The sequence below is a fragment of the Impatiens glandulifera genome, chromosome 1 (genome assembly GCF_907164915.1).
Source record: "Impatiens glandulifera chromosome 1, dImpGla2.1, whole genome shotgun sequence".
NCBI lineage: Eukaryota > Viridiplantae > Streptophyta > Magnoliopsida > Ericales > Balsaminaceae > Impatiens > Impatiens glandulifera.
This window is the reverse complement of record NC_061862.1, coordinates 51426845-51446438: the sequence shown is the minus strand read 5'-3', so window position 1 is coordinate 51446438 and position 19594 is coordinate 51426845. Positions and strand designations below refer to the sequence as shown.

The 19594-nt window shown below is 33.3% G+C and overlaps 1 protein-coding gene across 1 annotated transcript; it reads right to left on the bottom strand.

Moving 5' to 3' along the window:
* Positions 1-16964: 16964 nt before the first annotated feature.
* LOC124927622 (dof zinc finger protein PBF-like) lies at positions 16965-18916 on the bottom strand. Its single transcript, XM_047468077.1, has 2 exons — positions 18717-18916; positions 16965-17706 (listed from the first exon to the last, which is right to left on the bottom strand). Exons 1-2 carry the CDS (start codon positions 18914-18916, stop codon positions 16965-16967), a joined length of 942 nt encoding a protein of 313 aa, XP_047324033.1.
* Positions 18917-19594: the final 678 nt, after the last annotated feature.

Genomic DNA, 19594 nt, shown 5'->3' with positions numbered 1-19594 from the left:
ACAAATAAGATACGCAAGGGGGGACACTAAACTCATCTATTTACTGTCTTCTTTACTTTACCTCCGTTAAATTGATTTTGTTGAACAATTGTTTTTCACTAATCGCATTTCTTGTTTTGACTATCATACAAGGAAACTCAAAATGATGCTTATTAAAATTATATTTGATAAATTACTAGTTATGATAATTTTAGTATAAAACTATCAAAAATGGAGAAATTTCTAAAAATACATATAGCACTAGCTTTGATAATCTATTATAAACAATCAAAGAGGAGAAATTAGTATATCAAAATAGCTAATTAACTTATGATAATTAGTCAATGTAAAATCATCACGTTATAAATATTTAGCTTAAATAAAAAAAATGGATAAATTGTTAAATAAAAGTATTAATTATAATTGTATAAATAAAGAACTGAATTGTGTTAAAACAATTATGTGCATATTGAAGAAAACCGGAAAAGAAAAACTACCCGGTAGTTGAGCAAAACCGACGATCAAACCTCAGTATTTTATCAAGGAGCGCTTCCAGTTTTATCTCCAAAATCGGTATTATATAATTTTGATTTTATGTGAAAAGCGTGTACGGTTTTACAATTTCGGTTTTAAGCAAAGAAATGTGTATCCGATAGTTTACAAGCATCCGGTATTTCATACAAGATCGGTTTTATGATAACAAGCATCCGGTTATATATGACTTTAGTTTTGTAATGAAGCGCCTTTCAGTATTTTATATCAAAGTCGGTATTGTTTATCAAAGGCTCACCTAGTAGTTTATCCAAACCGGTTTTTGGATAAACGTCTCTGGTATTTTATCAAATTGACCTTCATTAAGCGTCTCCGGTAATTTTCAAGTTCGGAATTTTGACTAAGCACTTTCCTATATTTGATCAACCTTAGTTCCCAAATAAGCATTAGTTATGAGTAGTCTGACACGACAAAATAATCAGACATACAAAAGACTGCTATGAATCAAGACAAGTCAAACTCTCTGAGCTGTACGTTCCTCGTACATCGTAATCTCATTAATGAGAATTTCGGATTACTATCATACAAGATCAAACAAGATCAAAGAAAATCCTAATTGATGTACCATTCTGGAACTCAGCCAATCAAACAAGGTTTGACGTCCTATGAAGCAAATATGTCCGTTGCAGGTTGCATACTTAAGAAGACATAGGACAATTTGCTTCATAAGCGTTCAACAAGATTTATCAACTTCATCATCAATTTTACAAGCAAAAACACCAATTGTTCTCACCACTCTCTCAAGCTATAAAAGTCCTAAAGCTTTCAAGTTTGCTAGAGTATTAAAGTTGTGTTACATACTTCCTATTCTGTATGAGTTGGTCAGCATTGTATGTTGACAAAATTTGTTTCTGTTCAATAGAGTGAGTATGCTAGGAGCTCGAAAACGGGCAGTAACTAAGTCCTGATTGTTCGACTGGGTTTGTACAAGTGTTGTATTTAAACCAAATTTTTTAGTGAATATCCTTCTCAAGGTTGAGAAGAAGGGGTGATGTAGGAGCTTTATACTCTGAACATCCATAAAATCTTTTGTCTCGTGTGTTCATTTCTTTCAATTTCATTCACATATTGGTTCAAGTCTAAATAAACTATTCCGCACTTGAAATCAGTTCAAGAGTTTGTGATGACTTGTGAAAAATAGAAATGAATATTAACTTCTAATAGAGTTAATATCAAACGAAGTGTGTGTAAGCGTCCAACATAGTCAAACTCCTGTCTCTATCGTTGTACCCGATCTTAACATTTGTTATACTAGATAGACCTAATATAGTTTATTTGCTTCATTAATTATTCAAGGCTTCAAATATCAAAATCAAACAAGCTAAATCCCATTAATGATTGTTGCATTTATTCCAATGGTATTATATGATGTCTGGCTCTAGTTATTCCCATGAATGAAAATAGAAATTCCCAAATCAAAATGGATTTTCGATACCTTTTAGGAGAATCTAACTTGTAATGTTGCTTAATTGCTTGTTGAACATATAATAACTATTTTCATGAATAATGTCATGTTAAAATATATACGAATCAGACTCAAATTTCTTGAAAAATAATGAACAAGTTGGATCTCTAGTTCGTGTTGGTCTTTTTGTGGCAGTTGATGTGATTATTCCCCTAAAAATATCGGACTAACTAGACCCTTCACATACATTTTTCTTTCAGGTTTATTTTAATCTCAATTCCATTTTTCAACTAAACACAAAATTTCACAATGTTTAATAATATATATATATATATATATATATATCACTTTCCTTCATGAATATTTCTACAAACTCTGATTATCATTAATTAATTAATTCTCCATGAAATGGGGTCTGATGACATACATTCTAATTGAGTTAAAGACTATGCATTTGATGAATATAGGTTAATTATTTATATTTTCTGACTTGATTATTTATAAAATGCATGTACCTGATAAAAAAATGGATGGAACTTGCAAGTCAAGGTCGACATTCTTCTGAATATTGACAAGGGGATGATTCTTTTTTAGATTTTGTTGAGAGTTCGAGTGGAAGGATTGACATTGCTTGTCCATGTGTGTTATGTGGTAATAGAATTTTTTTTGATTGAGTCACTGTTATAAACTTAGGCATTTTCATGGAGAAAAGCGACCGCGAAATGATGATATTTACATAGAAGATGATGATAGTTTAGAAGATGATATGAATAAGGGATAAATGACAAATTTAAAATTCTAGTATAAAGGTTTTGTCAAATTTAGTACCCTCCTAAATTTTTTCATTTAAAAAACTAAGTTAGACTATATTGTTATATTTAAAACTCTATACTAACGGAGTTAAATCAAAGTTAAAATCTAGTAATTTTATTTATTTAATATATTTTATTTACACATACTCAACTAATCATTCTTCTTCCTCCTCGTCATCATGTTCCTCTTTCCCGTGTCCTTCTATCTACGCCTCTTCCTTCCCCTCCTACAGCTCACTCTTCTCACGCTTAATATCCTCCGCGCTTCACCCTCTCTGCTTTCACCTTCTTTGTCAGAATCCAAAGGCCGCATTGTCGACTAACAACTGTAATGAGGCTTCAGTCGCCATGACTGTTACTCCGAACTTCCCAACTTCTTCTTTCTGCCTTTCATGAATCATGACCCTCCCTCTAACTTTCAATTGACTTTAAGCTAAAGAAAATATCGATTAACCATGAAGAATATATATTCAAGTGTCATTGAGTCAATTAGAAGAACCTTAACAATGTCTCTCATTTTCTAATTCTCTCTCTCTATCTATCTCATATCTCTTCCCCAACCATGTCTTCTCGGAGGCTGATCGATCTCATCTCACCTCCTGCGATCTTCTACTCAGTCGAAGCCGACTACTTCACCACCTCTAAGCAAGCTCGTTGCACCAACCGGGAAGATCACCGATTACTTCACTAGCGTACGTCGGATCTATTGGAAATGTCTTCCAGGTTATCGGTTTTGTCGTAGATGTGAGTTTTGATGAAGGTATTCCTTCTATCTTGACGGTGTTAGAGATGCATATTCACTCGATCCGGTTTATGCTTGAAGTGGCCCAACATTTGAGAGAGAATATGGTGAAGACGATTGTTATTGACGGAACCCACCGAAGGTTTTGTGCGAGGATAGAGAGTACTTAATACTGGTTTTCCAATTGCTGAAATTTGATGATATCTCGATTGATCCTAACTAACCGAGCTGGGATTGACCTTGTGCATCGTAATTTAATTCAATTTGGTACTCTACCCATTCTATTGTTCTTATTATTTTTTCTGCTCGAATAACAGTTAACTAAATATTTTTTTGGAGAGGAAGAGGAGGAGATAGTTATATGATTAGTTGATGAGGTGTAATTAAAATTATTTAATTAAATAAATAAATAAAATGATATGTTAATTTATTTAACAGACTAGTAATTTAACACAGTTAACAGAGAGTTTTAAATATAACAATATAGTGTAACTTGAGTTCTTTAAATGATAAAAATTTAGGAGAGTTTTAAATTCGACAAAACCTTAATACTAGAGTTCTAAATTTGTCATTTATCCTTATGAATAATGGTGTAGAAGATGATCATTCTATAGATGATGATTATAATTTAAAAGAAGTTGATGTTGTTAAATATAATTTAGAGGTTGATCATGATGTTCCAAACCTTCAGGATGTTAGGAATAGCGAAGAACCACATGAAGATGCTAAATTATTTTTTTATAAAGTGTTAAATGATTTGAATGAACCTTTGTTCAAAGAATCAATGATTTCTAAAGCTTCGATATTATTAAAGTTACTTCACCTTAAGAATGTTCGATAATGGACAAATACATCATTTGACATGTTTTTGAAATTGTTGAAGGAAGAAATATTACCGGAAAATGCCAATCCCCCAAATTCATATTACGAGTCTAAGAAGTTTCTTATAGAAATTGAACTTTCTTATGAAAAAATAGATGCATGTAATAATAATTGTATGCTATTTCGGAAAGACAGTAAGGACATGCAATCTTGTAAAGTATGTGAGTTGTCTAGATGAAAAAATGATAAATTTGGAGAACCTCGCAAGAAAGTCAATGGAAAAAAGACCCCGATTAAGATTTTACGTTATTTTCCACTAACATCAAGGTTGTAAAGATTATATTTATGTTTAAAAATTGCTCATTCTATGAGATGGCATAATGATATTTGAGTTGAAGATCAATTTGTAAGACATTCAGTTGATTTTATGACTTGGAAGACATTGAACGAAGATTATGCAGATTTTCCCTTGGAGCCTCGTAACATGAGACTAGGTCTTGCAAGTGATTGGTTTAAACCATTTACAAATGGAAAATCATTATTTAATATTTGTCATGTGATCCTTATTTCTTATAATTTACCACCAACCTTATGTATGACATCGTCTAATTTCATTTTATTCATGCTAATTCCTGGTCCTAACAGTCCTGGAGATGCGATTGATATTTATTTATAACCCTTGATTGATGAATTAAGAGAGTTATAGAAAACTGGAGTAGAAATATTTGATGCATCAACGTCTCAAATTTTACTTTGCGTGCTTCTTTGCTTTAGACACTTAATGATTTTCCAGCATATGCAAACTTATCTGGATGGAGTACAAAAGGGAAGTTAGCATGTCTATGTTGTAATAAGGAGACTATCTCAATGAAACTGAAACATGGTAAAAAATAGTGTTACACGTCTCATCGATGCTTTCTCCCAAATGACCACAAATTCCACACGGAAAGAGACTTGTTTGATGGTAATGTTGAGAACAGAACGACGCCTCAAATATTAACGGGAAATGAAATTTTAAGACAAGTAGATGATTTGAAAGGCATAATCTTAAGTAAAGACTGTACTAAAAAGTCAAAATATTTCATAATGATCGGGGTGATAATTGAATTAAGATGAGTATATTTTTTGAGTTGCCTTATTGGGAAACATTATGGTTGAGACATAATTTGGACGTGATGCATATTGAGAAGAAAATTTTTGATAGTGTTATTGGTAAAATATGGATCTTCATGGCAAGACTAAAGATACTCTTTATACACGTCTCGATTTGCAGTTAATGAATATAAAACCTGAATTACATCCTATTCATTTTAGAGATAAACTTGAATGTTTAGCCGCTCCTTATGTATTGTCCTCCAATGGAATTTTTTTTTTGCCAATTTCTTAAAGATTTAAAAATGCCAGAAGGTTTTTGTTCAAACATTGGAGGTTGCATAAATGTTAGTCAAACAAAGATTTCATGTTTAAAGAGTCACGATTGTCACATATTGCTAGAATACCTTATTCCTTTAGCAACATGTGGATTATTTCAAGATGATGTGTATGACTCTTTTGTTCATCTATCAAAGTTCTTTTGTATGTTATGTTCAAAATCACTAAAGAAAGATTAATTGGAATATCTTGATGTTAATATTGCTTTGACACTTTGCAAGTTGGAAAAAGGTATTTCCTCCATCATTTTTTGACATAATGGTACATTTACCAATTCATTTACCATTTGAAGCTTTTCTTGGTGGGTCTGTTCCTTTTAGGTGAATGTATCCAATAAAACAATATATTGGTATTTTGAAAACATATGTTCGAAATAGAAATCATCCAGAATCTTCAATTAGTGAGGGTTATCTCGTAAATGAGAGTATCAATTTTTGCTCAAGATATTTTGAAGATTTAGTAGTAGAGATTTCTGACAACAGAGACTTCCCTATCCATATTTTCAGCCATTGAAGAATTATCAATAGGGACAAATTATACTTATGAAGAAGGTGATCGTGAGCGGGCTCATATGTACATACTAAAGAATTGTGAAGAGATTGAATCATTTTACTAATACGAATAATAACTTATTCTATATCCAATATGAATTATTCTTACAACTATTAAGTTTTATTCCAAATTATGCCGTGAATACATGGAAGGACGCTTTAATAGAGAATGTGATGATGAATATATGAATTGGTTCAGAATTCAAGTGAGTTATTTCATAACTGCATATTACAAAAAATATATGAAAGTTCAAACTTTGTCTTTATTTGAACTTATAGGTCGAACAAATAACAGACGATAGTCAAAGAATGAAAGATCTTAAAATTCTAAGAGCCGGTCCAACAAAGTATATATCCAAATTTGTATGGTGTTAAGTGAACATATATGAATTCAACACAAAGAGCGTGACGAGGGTTTAACAACACAAAACAGTGGTATTCTTATGGTTGGAAATAATGACTTGGAAACTATGGGCTCAAATGGAGTGTCGACATAAATTATTGAAATGCAATATCATAATGGAAGACAGATTGTACTTTTCAAGTGCAAGTGGTTTGACGTGCATTCTGGATAAAGTGGAGTTAAAGTTGATAAATATGGTTTTGTTAGCATAAATTGCAATTGATTATTGTTGGGTATTGGTTGGCCCAACATTGTGGCCCAATCTCTAGTAACCCGCTTATTGGGCTTGACCTAATAATATAAATAGATTCTACTCTCTTGGTGAGAGGTAGAGATCAAATTCCTTTGTGGTGTTTGGATGCTAGTGAGAGGGTTGCCTCCTTTGTGTGAGATAATGGTGCAACGGAATCGATAAACAAGAGGACTGAGCCAAACTTCAATCGCATTCACACCCAACTGTGGTATCAGAGCTAGGGTTTAGGGTTTGTAATTGGAGTTTGAGATTGGGTTGGAGGATATAAGTTATCTTCACCAGTAAGCGCAGATCTGCCCTCTGTTCCTTATTTAATCCTCTTGTCGTTGCTGCCTCTGGAGAACAAGTCGTTGTTGTCTTGTTCAACCATTGTCGCGACCGTTGAGAATCAAAGCCGCCGCCGTGCCGCTACTGTGCCTCTACCGTGCCGCTGTAGTGCCGCTGCCGTGCCGCTACCGTGCCGCTACCGTGCCGCTGTCGTGCCGCTACCGTGTCGTTGTCGTGCCGCTGTTGTGCCGCTACCGTGCCGCTATCGTGCTGCTGTCGTGTTGTTACCGTGCCGCTTTCGTGCCGCTGTCGTGCCGCTGCTGAGAAGACGAAGCAACAAATCCCCGAGCGGGGTGGGTAAGTCGAAACTTTCTTTAAGTTTCGCAAGGTATCATAGCTTGAACCCTCTTATTAAATTCTGTCAATTGATTGTTAATTGCTTTTAATTTGTTTGATAGCATGTCTGGTGTTAATCAATATGGTATGGTTCTGTTTGACGGAAAAACTGATTTTAGGGAAGTCATGCATGTGAGGGGTAGATCTCAGGGTAGGTCTAGTGCCCAAAAGTGTTATAATTGTCATGAGTCTGGTCATTTTATCAAGGACTGTCCTAAGTCTAAGAGAAATCAGTATACTGAAAATGCTAATGTGGCTGTTTGTGAGGGCAATATGAGTGATATTTTTATGATTAATAATCTATGTGATTATGCTAGCTTAAACTCTGTGTTATCTGATTCTTTGTGCAAATCTGATTGGCTAGTTGACTCTGGTTGTACTTTTCATGTGACTCCATTTAGAGATCTGTTTTCCAACTATAAAGAGATTGAACATGGTTTTGTGTCTATGGCAAATTCGAAAAATTGCAAAGTGTTAGGAATAGGTGATGTATGCCTAAGGTTCTCTTGTGGCTCTGTGTTTACTTTGAAGAATGTGAGGCATGTTCATAATTTGCGTTATAATTTGCTGTCTTGTGCATCTCTTGAGAATGATGGTTTGGAGGGAAAGTGGGGGAAAGGTGTTATGAAAATTTTACGTGGGTCTCTTGTTATCTTTACTACTAAAAAGATGAACAATCTGTATGTGTGTCATGCTGAGACTGCTTGTGACTCTGTGAACTCTGTGATTGGTGATAAATCTGTTCTTTGACATAATATATTAGGTCACATGAGTAACAAAGGTCTAGAAATTTTGCATAAAGGTGGTCACTTTGGTAGTGATAAATTGTCCCCCATCCCCTTCTGTGAATCATGTGTGCTAGGAAAACAACATAAGGTGAGTTTTCCCATCTCCTCTTACCCAAATGTGTCTAAGTGTACTGATATCCTTGAATATTTACATGTTGATGTGTGAGGTCCTTCTAGTGTTGTTACACATGGAGGGAACCAATATTTTATGTCCATCATTGATGATTATTCTAGGAAAGTTTGGGTGTTACTTTTAAAACATAAGTCTGATGTTTTTGAAAAGTTTAAAGAGTGGAAGATTTTGATTGAGAATCAAACAGGTAAGAGAATCAAAACTCTTAGAACAGATAATGGTCTTGAATTCTGTAATAAGCAGATGAATGATTTATGTGTTACCTGGGGTATTAAAAGACATAGGTCTGTACCGTACACACCACAGCATAATGGTGTTGCTGAGAGGATGAACAGGACACTTCTAGAGAGGGTGAGAGCTATGTTAGCGTCATCTGGTTTGTCTAAGAAGTTTTGGGGGGATGCTTTGCATACTGCTGCTTATTTAATAAATAGGTCCCCTAGTGTTCCCTTAGGAGGGAAATGTCCTGAATCTGTGTTTTCAGGTAAACCTCTTGATTTGAGCAACTTGAAAGTTTTTGGTTGTGTTGGCTATGTGCATCAGAAGGTTGACAAGTTGGAGCCTAGGTCCAAGAAATGTGTGTTCTTAGGCTACCCTGAAGGGGTAAAAGGTTATAGGCTTTGGGATAGGAGTGAACCTGGGCTTATGATTGTGATAAGTAGAGATGTTGTCTTTAATGAGAATAATTTTCCTTGCTTGTCTATGTCCCCTACTCATGTTAATAATGCTCCTAATAAGGTGGAGCATGTGCCTGTAGTTTTTGATCAACCTGTTGAACATGATGTGAATGCTCTAAATGAGGTGGAGCATGATAATGTGCATGATATTGATGATTTGCATGATTCAAATGTTTTGTCCGATTCAAATGATTTGTCTGATGATTTGCATGACTATCAACTTGCTAGGGATAGAAGTAGAAGAACTGTTATAATGCCTTCTAGATTTAGGGATCATAATTTGAATGATTGCAATATGTCTGAATTTGCTTTTAACATGTTTGAATCCCTAGACTGTAATGAGCCTAACTCTTACAAAGAAGCTTTGAGGTCTAAGTTTTCTACTGAATGGATTGTTGCTATGAATAATGAGATGAATTCCCTAAGAATCAATGATACTTGGAAACTTGTTCCTAAACCTCATAATTGCTCCTTAGTGGATTGCAAGTGGTTGTATAAGGTGAAACAAGAGTCTGAAAAAGTTAGATTCAAGGCTAGGTTAGTAGCCAAGGGATTTACTCAAAAGGAGGGAATAGATTATGCTGAAATTTTCGCTCCTGTTGTCAAATTCACTACTGTTAGAATTATGCTTGCTTTAGTTGCTCACTTTGATTGGGAATTGAAGCAAATGGATGTTATTACTACTTTCTTACATGGTGAACTTGATAAGAATATTTATATGCATCAACCCGAGGGGTTTGTTGACCCCCAGTTGCCTGATCATGTTTGTTTGTTAAAAAAAGCCTTGTATGGTTTAAAACAATCTCCTAGGCAATGGAATATCAAGTTTGATAAGTGCATGCAATCTTTGATGTTTAAAAGAAGTTCTTCTGATCATTGCCTTTACTTCAAGAATATAGACTCTGTGCCTGTATTTCTTTTATTGTATGTGGATGACATGTTGATTGTTAGCCCATGTCTAAAGTCTGTTATGCATGTGCAAAAATCGCTTTGTGAAAATTTTGACATGAAAGACTTAGGTGATGCTAAGAAGATTTTGGGCATGAATATCATTAGAGATAGAACAAAATTTTCTCTTGTATTGAATCAAAGTGCATATGTTGCTAAAATTTTGAGTAAATTTTCTATGTCTGATGTTAAATTTGTGAATGTGCCTCTTGCTTCCCACTTTGTGTTAAGTAAGGATCAGTCTCCTAAGACTGAAACTGAAATAACTGAAATGAAGAATGTGCCTTATTCCAATGCAATAGGGTCTGTTATGTATCTCATGGTTAGTACTAGGCCTGATATTGCATATACAGTTAGTTGCTTGAGTAGATTTATGTCTAACCCTGGTATTCCTCATTGGAATGCTTTGAAATGGCTTTTGAGATATCTAAAAACCACTGTTGATGTTGGTTTGACTTTCTCTAAGTGTTCTGTAGGTACAAAGTTGGTTGGTTATGTAGATTCCAATTATGCTAATGATAGGGATAATAGAAAATCCACTACTTCCTTTGTGTGGCTCTTGCATAAGTTGGAAGTCTCAACTTCAACCCATTGTTGCTTTATCTACTACAGAATCTGAGTATGTAGCTGCCACTGAAGCCTTTAAGGAAGCAATTTGGCTTAGGGCTGTTTTGTATGAAATTGGTTTTCTTGACAAAAATGTGGTTGTGTTTTCTGATAGTCAATCTGCTATTCAACTATGTAAAAATCCTGTTTTTCATGACAGAACTAAACATATTGATGTTAGGTTTCATTACATTCGGGATATTGTTGAAAAGGGCATTGTTAAGTTAGAGAAAATTCCTTCAGAATTTAATCCTGCTGATATGGGTACTAAGTGTCTACCTGCTGAAAAAATTTATTTCGTGTCAACGGATTTTAAATTTTGACTTAGGGAAAACTCTTTGAGGTTCGTCTTTTATGGGAATGGCATGCTTTGTGATCTTGCCTTCAATCTTTGTGATTTTCTTATGCTTTGTGCTCTTGCGTTAGATCTTTGTGCTCTTGCGTTTGATCTTTGTGATTTCCGCATGCTTTGTGCTCTTGCATTTGATCTTTGTGATTTTCGCATGCTTTGTGCTCTTGTATTTGATCTTTGTGATTTTCTCATGCTTTGTGCTCTTGCGTTAGATCTTTGTGCTCTTGCGTTTGATCTTTGTGATTTCCGCATGCTTTGTGCTCTTGCATTTAATCTTTGTGATTTTCGCATTCTTTGTGCTCTTACGTTAGATCTTTGTGATTTTCTCATGCTTTGTGCTCTTCGTTTACTCTTTGTGATTTTCGCATTCTTTGTGCTCTTGCGTTAGATCTTTGTGATTTTCTCATTCTTTGTGCTCTTCGTTTGATCTTTGTGATTTTCGCATGCTTTGTGTTCTTGCATTTGATCTTTGTGATTTTCGCATGCTTTGTGCTCTTGCGTTAGATCTTTGTGCTCTTGCGTTTGATCTTTGTGAAATTTTGTATGTTTTGTGCTCTTGCGTTTGATCTTTGTGATTTTCGCATGCTTTGTGCTCTTGTATTAGATCTTTGTGATTTTCCCATGCTTTGTGCTCTTGCGTCTGATCTTTGAGATTTCCGCATGCTTTGTACCTTTGCCCCTGGTCTTTGTGATACGAGTTTACCTTGGGTATTCTCTTTGTTGCCTCGGTGGTAATAAATTGGCGATGATGTGTCTTGCGATTCCGTGATTGTGTTTTGCACTGTTTTGGGCCAAAGGTGGAGATTGTTGGGTATTGGTTGGCCCAACATTGTGGCCCAATCTCTAGTAACCCGCTTATTGGGCTTGACCTAATAATATAAATAGATTCTACTCTCTTGGTGGGAGGTAGAGATCAAATTCCTTTGTGGTGTTTGGATGCTAGTGAGAGGGTTGCCTCCTTTGTGTGAGATAGTGGTGCAACGGAATCGATAAACAAGAGGACTAAGCCAAACTTCAATCGCATTCACACCCAACAATTATTAACAACTCAAAAGACGGATCCTTTTATATTAGCCACTCAAGCAAAACAAGTATTTTTTGTAAGAGATAATGTTTGTTGGCAAATTACGATTAAGACAAATCCTCGATATTCATATACTTGATATAATCAAATGGGTATTGTTTATTGTACTAATAATATGTTTATATTTTATTCTACTCATAATGTTGTTATTGTTTGCTATGCTAATAATATTATTTGTTTATTTCAGAAATCATGATTAGGCAAGATAAGAACAACCTTCCTCCAGGTAGCTTAAATGTCAAACTAGTAGAAATGAGAAAGAAAAGAGATGCATCTAGACGTATATTTGCACAAGATGTCACAAATGCACATGATGTCACACCTCACTCGAATGACATACTTGCACATGATTCCATGTCTACCCAAGATGTTATACTTATAAATGATATGCCACATTCACTAACGGACGCTGAATCAACGATAGAACAAGGTACCAAAAGAAGGAGAGGAAGTAATAAAAATTTTGCGTTGTAAAAAATGATATAAAATGGAGAGAAGGCCACTGTCGTCTTCAATTTGGTGGATAAAAAACCATTTTGTGAAAATAGGAAGAATTGGGCTCGTCACTTGGGGTCTATTGTGCGCGATAATTTTGCAGCAAACATCACATGCTGAAATGGAACTTGTTAGTTCCATCTGAATTGGATAATTTGTGGCAACATGTGACAGTGAGTTAAATTTTCTTTTAAAATATTTCTAAATAATATCTTCTTATCAAAACATTTTAATTTTTTCAGGATAAGTTTGATGCTGCTAATATTCAAAATTATCGTAATGCCACGTTACGACACATGCAATATTTGTGGAATAGGTGGAGGGCCGATATTAATAGATATTGTATCGATGTGCACGAAGATGACATGAATAAAGTTAAAGCTAAAAAGACAAAGAAAATGACCTAAGAGGATTGTGAGTGGTTGCTTCACCACTACTTTCTCACCGATCAATATAAGGTAATTATAAATTTAAGATAAATATTTTTATGTGATAAATAATTTTAAATTGTTTTTCTAAGTGAAAAAAACAAGTTCTATCAATAAAACTAATAGAAAGAAACACAAATATGTTCACCGCACCAGAAGCAAGTCATTTTCTCAAGTGGGGCGGGAAATGGTATATGTAACTAATTTAAATACTTTATAATTTTTTTTAAATAAACATATATTTAATGTGTTTCATTGAATATATTTAGGAAATACGGGATGGGAAACGTCCATATTACGAGGACGTCTTTATTGAGACTCATACAAGGAAGGACAAATGTATTGATCCCGATGTACAATCACAGTCGGTAAGTATTTCTAATTTTTTATTCATTATTATGATATTTTGTTTATGTTATAATTTAATTAATACACTGACTTATTATAGGATAAGATGCGTGAAGTTAGACAAGAAAATTCTTCCATTTCTGATTTGGATATGGTGGAACAAGTGTTTGGCCCTCAAAATCATGGAAATATGATTGGGATGGGAATAGGAGTGTCGACTTCACAATTTAGAGGTGATCAATCAAAGAGAGCTCTCCGACAAGAGAACGCTTCTCTAAGATCCATAGTAGAGAAATTAACAAATAATTATAAGCAAGTACAAAGTGATTTAGAAGAAATTAAAAAAAATTTTAATAGAGGAAAGGGAGACTAATGAAGCAAAAAGATTAACATAAAGGGAAACTATTGATGCTATAATATTAGTTGAGCGTGTTGAAACAGACAAAATGATTCAAGCTATGATGAAACAATACTTAGAAATTCAATCTTTGTCGATGCGACCCCATGCACAAGTACCACCTACTACGTCGCCTTCTATAGGTTTAAAAATATATTGATTAATTGTTTATGTTAATATGATTTATTAATTTTAGTCTCATTAAATACAGCTAATGAAGAAGAAGATAAAGATTAACAAGTCTTTCCACTTCTCTTGTGAAACATTTGATAAGAGATTACTTTAAAATCAACAATTGTTATATTTTTTACATGATCAACAAATTAGGTCATTTCTTTAAAATCAACAATTCATTTTGTTCTTATCATGATCAGGGTTATGGTATTATTGTGCTTATGTCTTATTTAATGTCTGTTTAATTAATCTATTTTATGGATAGGCTCAGCTTAATGAGATTTGTGGTTTTCCTGGGTTTTTTCTTCTCTTACAATCGGCTAAGATTTCTATTAGTTGTAGTATGTTGGAGTTTGTAAAAACATTTAATAAGATTGTTGTTTCAATGATAATGTGGTTCTATTGTTTTTTATATGAAGTATTTTACTTATGTTGCCTTTGCTTTCTACAATTTTGAAATGCCTAATTTTTATTTTCATTTTAATGTGATTGTTGTAGATTTTTTGACATAGGAAAAATGAAGAAATGAAGAAACCTTTATATGTCTATTCATGTTTTTCAAGTTTAAAGAAATGAAGTAACTGAACATATATGTCTATATAGGTTCAAAATTTATAAATGCCTATTCATGATTTGGAACACATATATTTTTTAGAATGGATTGTTGGAACATGTTATATGTTTTGTGTTATATATAATGTTGTTTAATTTGAATATATAATAGGTTTTAATTTAAATGTCAGGTTTCTAAATTAAAAACTTTTTTTAATATTTTCTAATCAATAACGTCCATAGGAAAATGAACTTTATTGATCAATAATGTTTGTAGGAAAACGGACTTTATTGATCAATAACGTTAGTAGGAAAACGGACTTTATTGATCAATAACGTCCGAAGAAAATTCGGCCTTTATTGAGTAATAACGTTCGAACAAAATTCAGAAGTTATTGGTGTTTTTTCCAATAATGACGCAGGTTCTATCGTCTGTGAACGTCCGTAATTTAACCGGACAATATTGATTAGTGTCGACCGAAATAATATAAATAATGGCCGAATTTACAGACGTTAAAAGATCATTATTCACAAGAAATGACTTAAGCATTACCGATTGATAGACAAGCCAATCAGTACTATCCCTCAATAAATGTGGCAAGATTGTCGCCCTTTTTGTGGGGTTTTTATAGGGCTATACCGATTGGTTTGCCTACCAATTGGTATTATTATTGGACTTTCAATGATTGGTTGTATTATCGGTATTGTTTGAATAATACCGATTGGTATTTAAACAAATTGGTATTATTCAAATAATATCGATTTGTGTTACAACAAACAGTGGATATGGTCGCAATTTTCTTTTTCTTTTACCAGTGTATGAAATTTGAAAGGTTTGTTATTTAAGATGATTTTAGGGAAATATTACAAGCTTCATGAAAATTTATTTTTAAGATTGACAGATTTTGATTCCTACAATGAACAATGTTTCTAGAAAATAGTTGGGCACTTGGGGTTGCCTACTCCCATATATCCTACGCGACAAAAATGTAATTATTATTTTTTACTTTTTTATTTTTTTAAATATTGATTTGCTTTCTTGGAGATGAGTTGGAAGTGATTAGGTTGTCAAGAAAGTAAAAATAATTTAATGATTAAGGCTACAAAATGTGGATGAGCTAAGAAAGCTGTTCAACACATTAAAATGGAAAGTAACAATCAACTAACAAAAATTATAAAAAGGAAAAAGAAAAAGAAAAAAAAAAGATTGAGTTGTTTGAATCACTTGAATTTTTTTTTTTGTCAGATGTAAAAAGAAGTTATGGGTAAATTGATCAAAATAATTTAATTTACTTTTCCATATTTAAAATGTTATAAAATACTTTTCAATACATAATTTAAAATACTTTTTCATAAATATTGTGTTTATCATCCTGTAAAGCTTCGCCAAAATTATGAAACAAATTGACACATTCGAGAAGGTTATTTCAAATGTTTGTAGAAACATGTGTTACATTATTTGTTTTGTTTGAGAACATATATTATTGATGGAGATTTTTTATTTAACTTTTCCACAACCAATGACTTCTATGATCTTGAGTTTTGAGTTTTGAATAAAAAAATTATTTGACTTACTTTTTTTTAAAACTGGTTTTTTAAATAAGAGTTTAATAGTCATTTTAACTTCTAAATATATGAGATTAAAAGATGAGAGAATATATTTATTGATGTTTTGGTAGAAAAAAGAACTGATGTGATAGATGAAATAAAAGTAGAAAAAATATTTGAGTTGTGAGTAAAAAAAAGTGAAACCAATATCAAACCAACTTATAATTTTGCAAATGAATAAATAAAAAAAAATGGAGTTTGAGAAACTTTGATTGATCTGGGATCACAAAAATGTTAGTGAACAATTCATTAATAAAATGATTAATTTGTAGAGAAAAAAATAGATGATGTAATTATTAATTAGCTTAATTATACCTTTATATAGAAATAAATTAAATGAAACAATCCCACAAACCTCTTATGTGGTCACAAATTAAAATTATTTATTTTAAAAGTGTGAATTATAGTATTTCATTAAAAATGTATCAAATAGGGAAATGATAAACTAGAAATATTTTAAATACTAAAAAAACAAAGCATCCAAAGAAATATATATAAATATATATCCTCTTTATGAACACTCTTTTCTTTTTAATTAACTTCAACCCTATTGAAACAAACAACCACCAAACCAAACTATAAGACACTAAAAAAAACTAGGGTATGTTGGCCTAGAGCGCCAGGAATAAAACCAACTTACATAATATAATATTCATGGAGCAATATTAAATAACAGAAAAGAAACCCGAAATAACTAAAGCAAAGAGTTCATGATAATATTTGTATGCTGAAAAAAGAAATAGTAATAATTTCCCCACTAATTAAAACCCTGGAGGAGGACCATTAAACCTATGAAGATCATGATCAAGCCATTGGTTTGGATTAATGGCGTAAGCCCCCGAGTCGATTGTCCCATTGTTGTTGTTGTTGTTGTTAATCACGAGGTTCTGGCTCCACGACGATCCAATGTTGACATGCCCATTTGGATACAGAAAATACGGCTCCATGTTGTTATTGATCTTCGGATCTCCAATATTATGGCCTCCAGAGTTAATGACATGATGGTTAAACATCTGCTCATTTTGTTGGGCTTGAGCCATGGATGGAGGGGCAGCGTTGTTATTGAACCCTTGGAAGAGTGTCACATTTGAATTATTAGATGAAGAACTTCCTCCAATTCCAAACAGAGTTCCAAAGTTTTGTCTTTGATGGCTAAGCAGAGGCTGTGGATGTCCCATAGATGATCTCATGGATGAGAAAGATGGAAAAAAGGCACCATTTGGATAGTAAGAAGCTGCTGGTATGGGTGAAATAGTCATATTACCCATTTCCTTAACCCTACCCGGTCCAAGTAGGCTCGAGTTCGAGCCAAGCAGTAGTTGTGATGTCGAGGAATTAGACAATGGAAGCCTTGGGTTGTCTAGACTAATGTCAGAACTGGAGGAGGCCGTGCTTGCAGCAGCTGTTTTTGCACGTTTACCCTTCCTACAACCACCACCAACCGGTACACTCCTTAGGGTTCCGCCTTCGGTCCAATACCTCCGACAAGTCTTGCAAAAGTACCTAGTCATGAAACCAAACAAATGATCAAAGTTAGTTATCTACACACATTGATCTAGTATTTTCTTGTATTCATTCAATTAATTCAATAAAATTTACTCTACAAGAGAATTAATATATAGGATCAATCTCTACCAAGGAAATACATATATAATAAACTCTAGGATAGCTATATATATAAGATGTGAGGAGCTTATGTCACAATCAAAATCATTTAAAATAAAGAAATTAATCACATGTCACCCAAAGATTAGTGAAACCAAATAAACATATAACCATGATATCGATCTCAAGCCCATTAAGGCACTAAAAAATGCCGTTAGGGTTAAGGCGTCCTCCTATCAATAATTTTTTTATGATAACTATTATGTGGAGCCAATCAACGCATCATATCTAGCGATGATAAAGACATTTACAACCATCAATGCGTATCCATCGATTCTCTCATACTTTTTTTTTATAAAAATCTTATATCACAATCAAAATAATGTAACATGTTACCTTTAATGAAACCCAATACGCCTATATAATCATAACAAAAAGAAATTGTGATATCTCGAGTCCATTAAGGCACACAAATACGCCGTGCAAAATTTAGTGAAAACTAATGGGAGCCCATCAAGACGGCCCATCTAGCGATCGTAGAGACATTTACGACCATCAATGCGTATTCATCCTCCTCTCATATTTTCTTATATAGAAATCTCATGTTACAATGAAAACAACTCAATAAGCCTATATCGATAACAAAAACAATTGTCATATCTCGAGCCCATTAAGACACTCATAAACGCCGTTAGGGCGTCATGACATCGTTAAACATTTACGAACCATCAATGCGTATACATCGTTGTAACTTTTTATATAGAAATTATCCACACCATCTAATTTTTTATTGGATCTTTAATTAGTCAGTCCCATTATCAAGGAAACAAATTCCTTTAAAATTGATCATCATTTGTTACAAAAGAATGAAAATAGTATATAATATAATAAACATGAAGATCACATACCTAGGCTGAGAGAGACTGTAATTGTTGTAGTAACAGAACTTGGTGTTAGTAGAATCACAACGAGGGCATTTCAGATGAGGGTGACGGTTGTGACGTGGCTGATTTTCCGGCAGCTGATTCTGCGGCGGTTCAGGGTGGTGATCATCAAGCATCCTCCGGTTCATATCAGCTTCAGCCTTTATAATATCATCATGCGCCATGATCTCTCTCTCTCTCTCTCTCTTTCTCTCTCTTTCTCTTAGCCTTTTTTTTATTATTTTTCTTTTCTCTTTAAACTTTCTCTTAATTCCAATATGTTTATAAAAGAAAGATAACACGCAGTGTAATCTACTTCAGATCTCATTTTCTTGAAGATAATGTGGATTTCGTGCAACTTAAATGGTTTAAACCCGCTTCGAACTAGATATATGTGAACTAAAAAAAAATTGATTTGGTTTTTTTATGTAATAAGGATGCTGGTAATCTAGAGAAAGAGAGAAATTAAGCATGGATTCTGTTTCTTGTTAATTGCATGAAGATCATTTGTTAAAAGGAGTCAATTAATGTTAATATTAGCCATTTTTCCAAAAATAATTAAAGATATTGGCCACCAAAATCCATAACTAGATCTCACATTACTCTTAAATAATCTAGAAAGATTTTTCATATCTCTTCTATGGATGGAAGTTTCTGAAATATGGTATTGATTCTTGATCAAGAACTAGAGAGAGAGAGAGGGATGATTAATCTGGTCAATGGAATTATTAGTATAAGATTGAGCAATCCAGGAGAAAAGGGTTTTAATGAACTGTAAATTTATCAATTTAATTATCACTATTGAAATTTAGATGGAGGCAAACAAAAAATTCAATATTTAGAGGTTAAGTTATATATTTTGA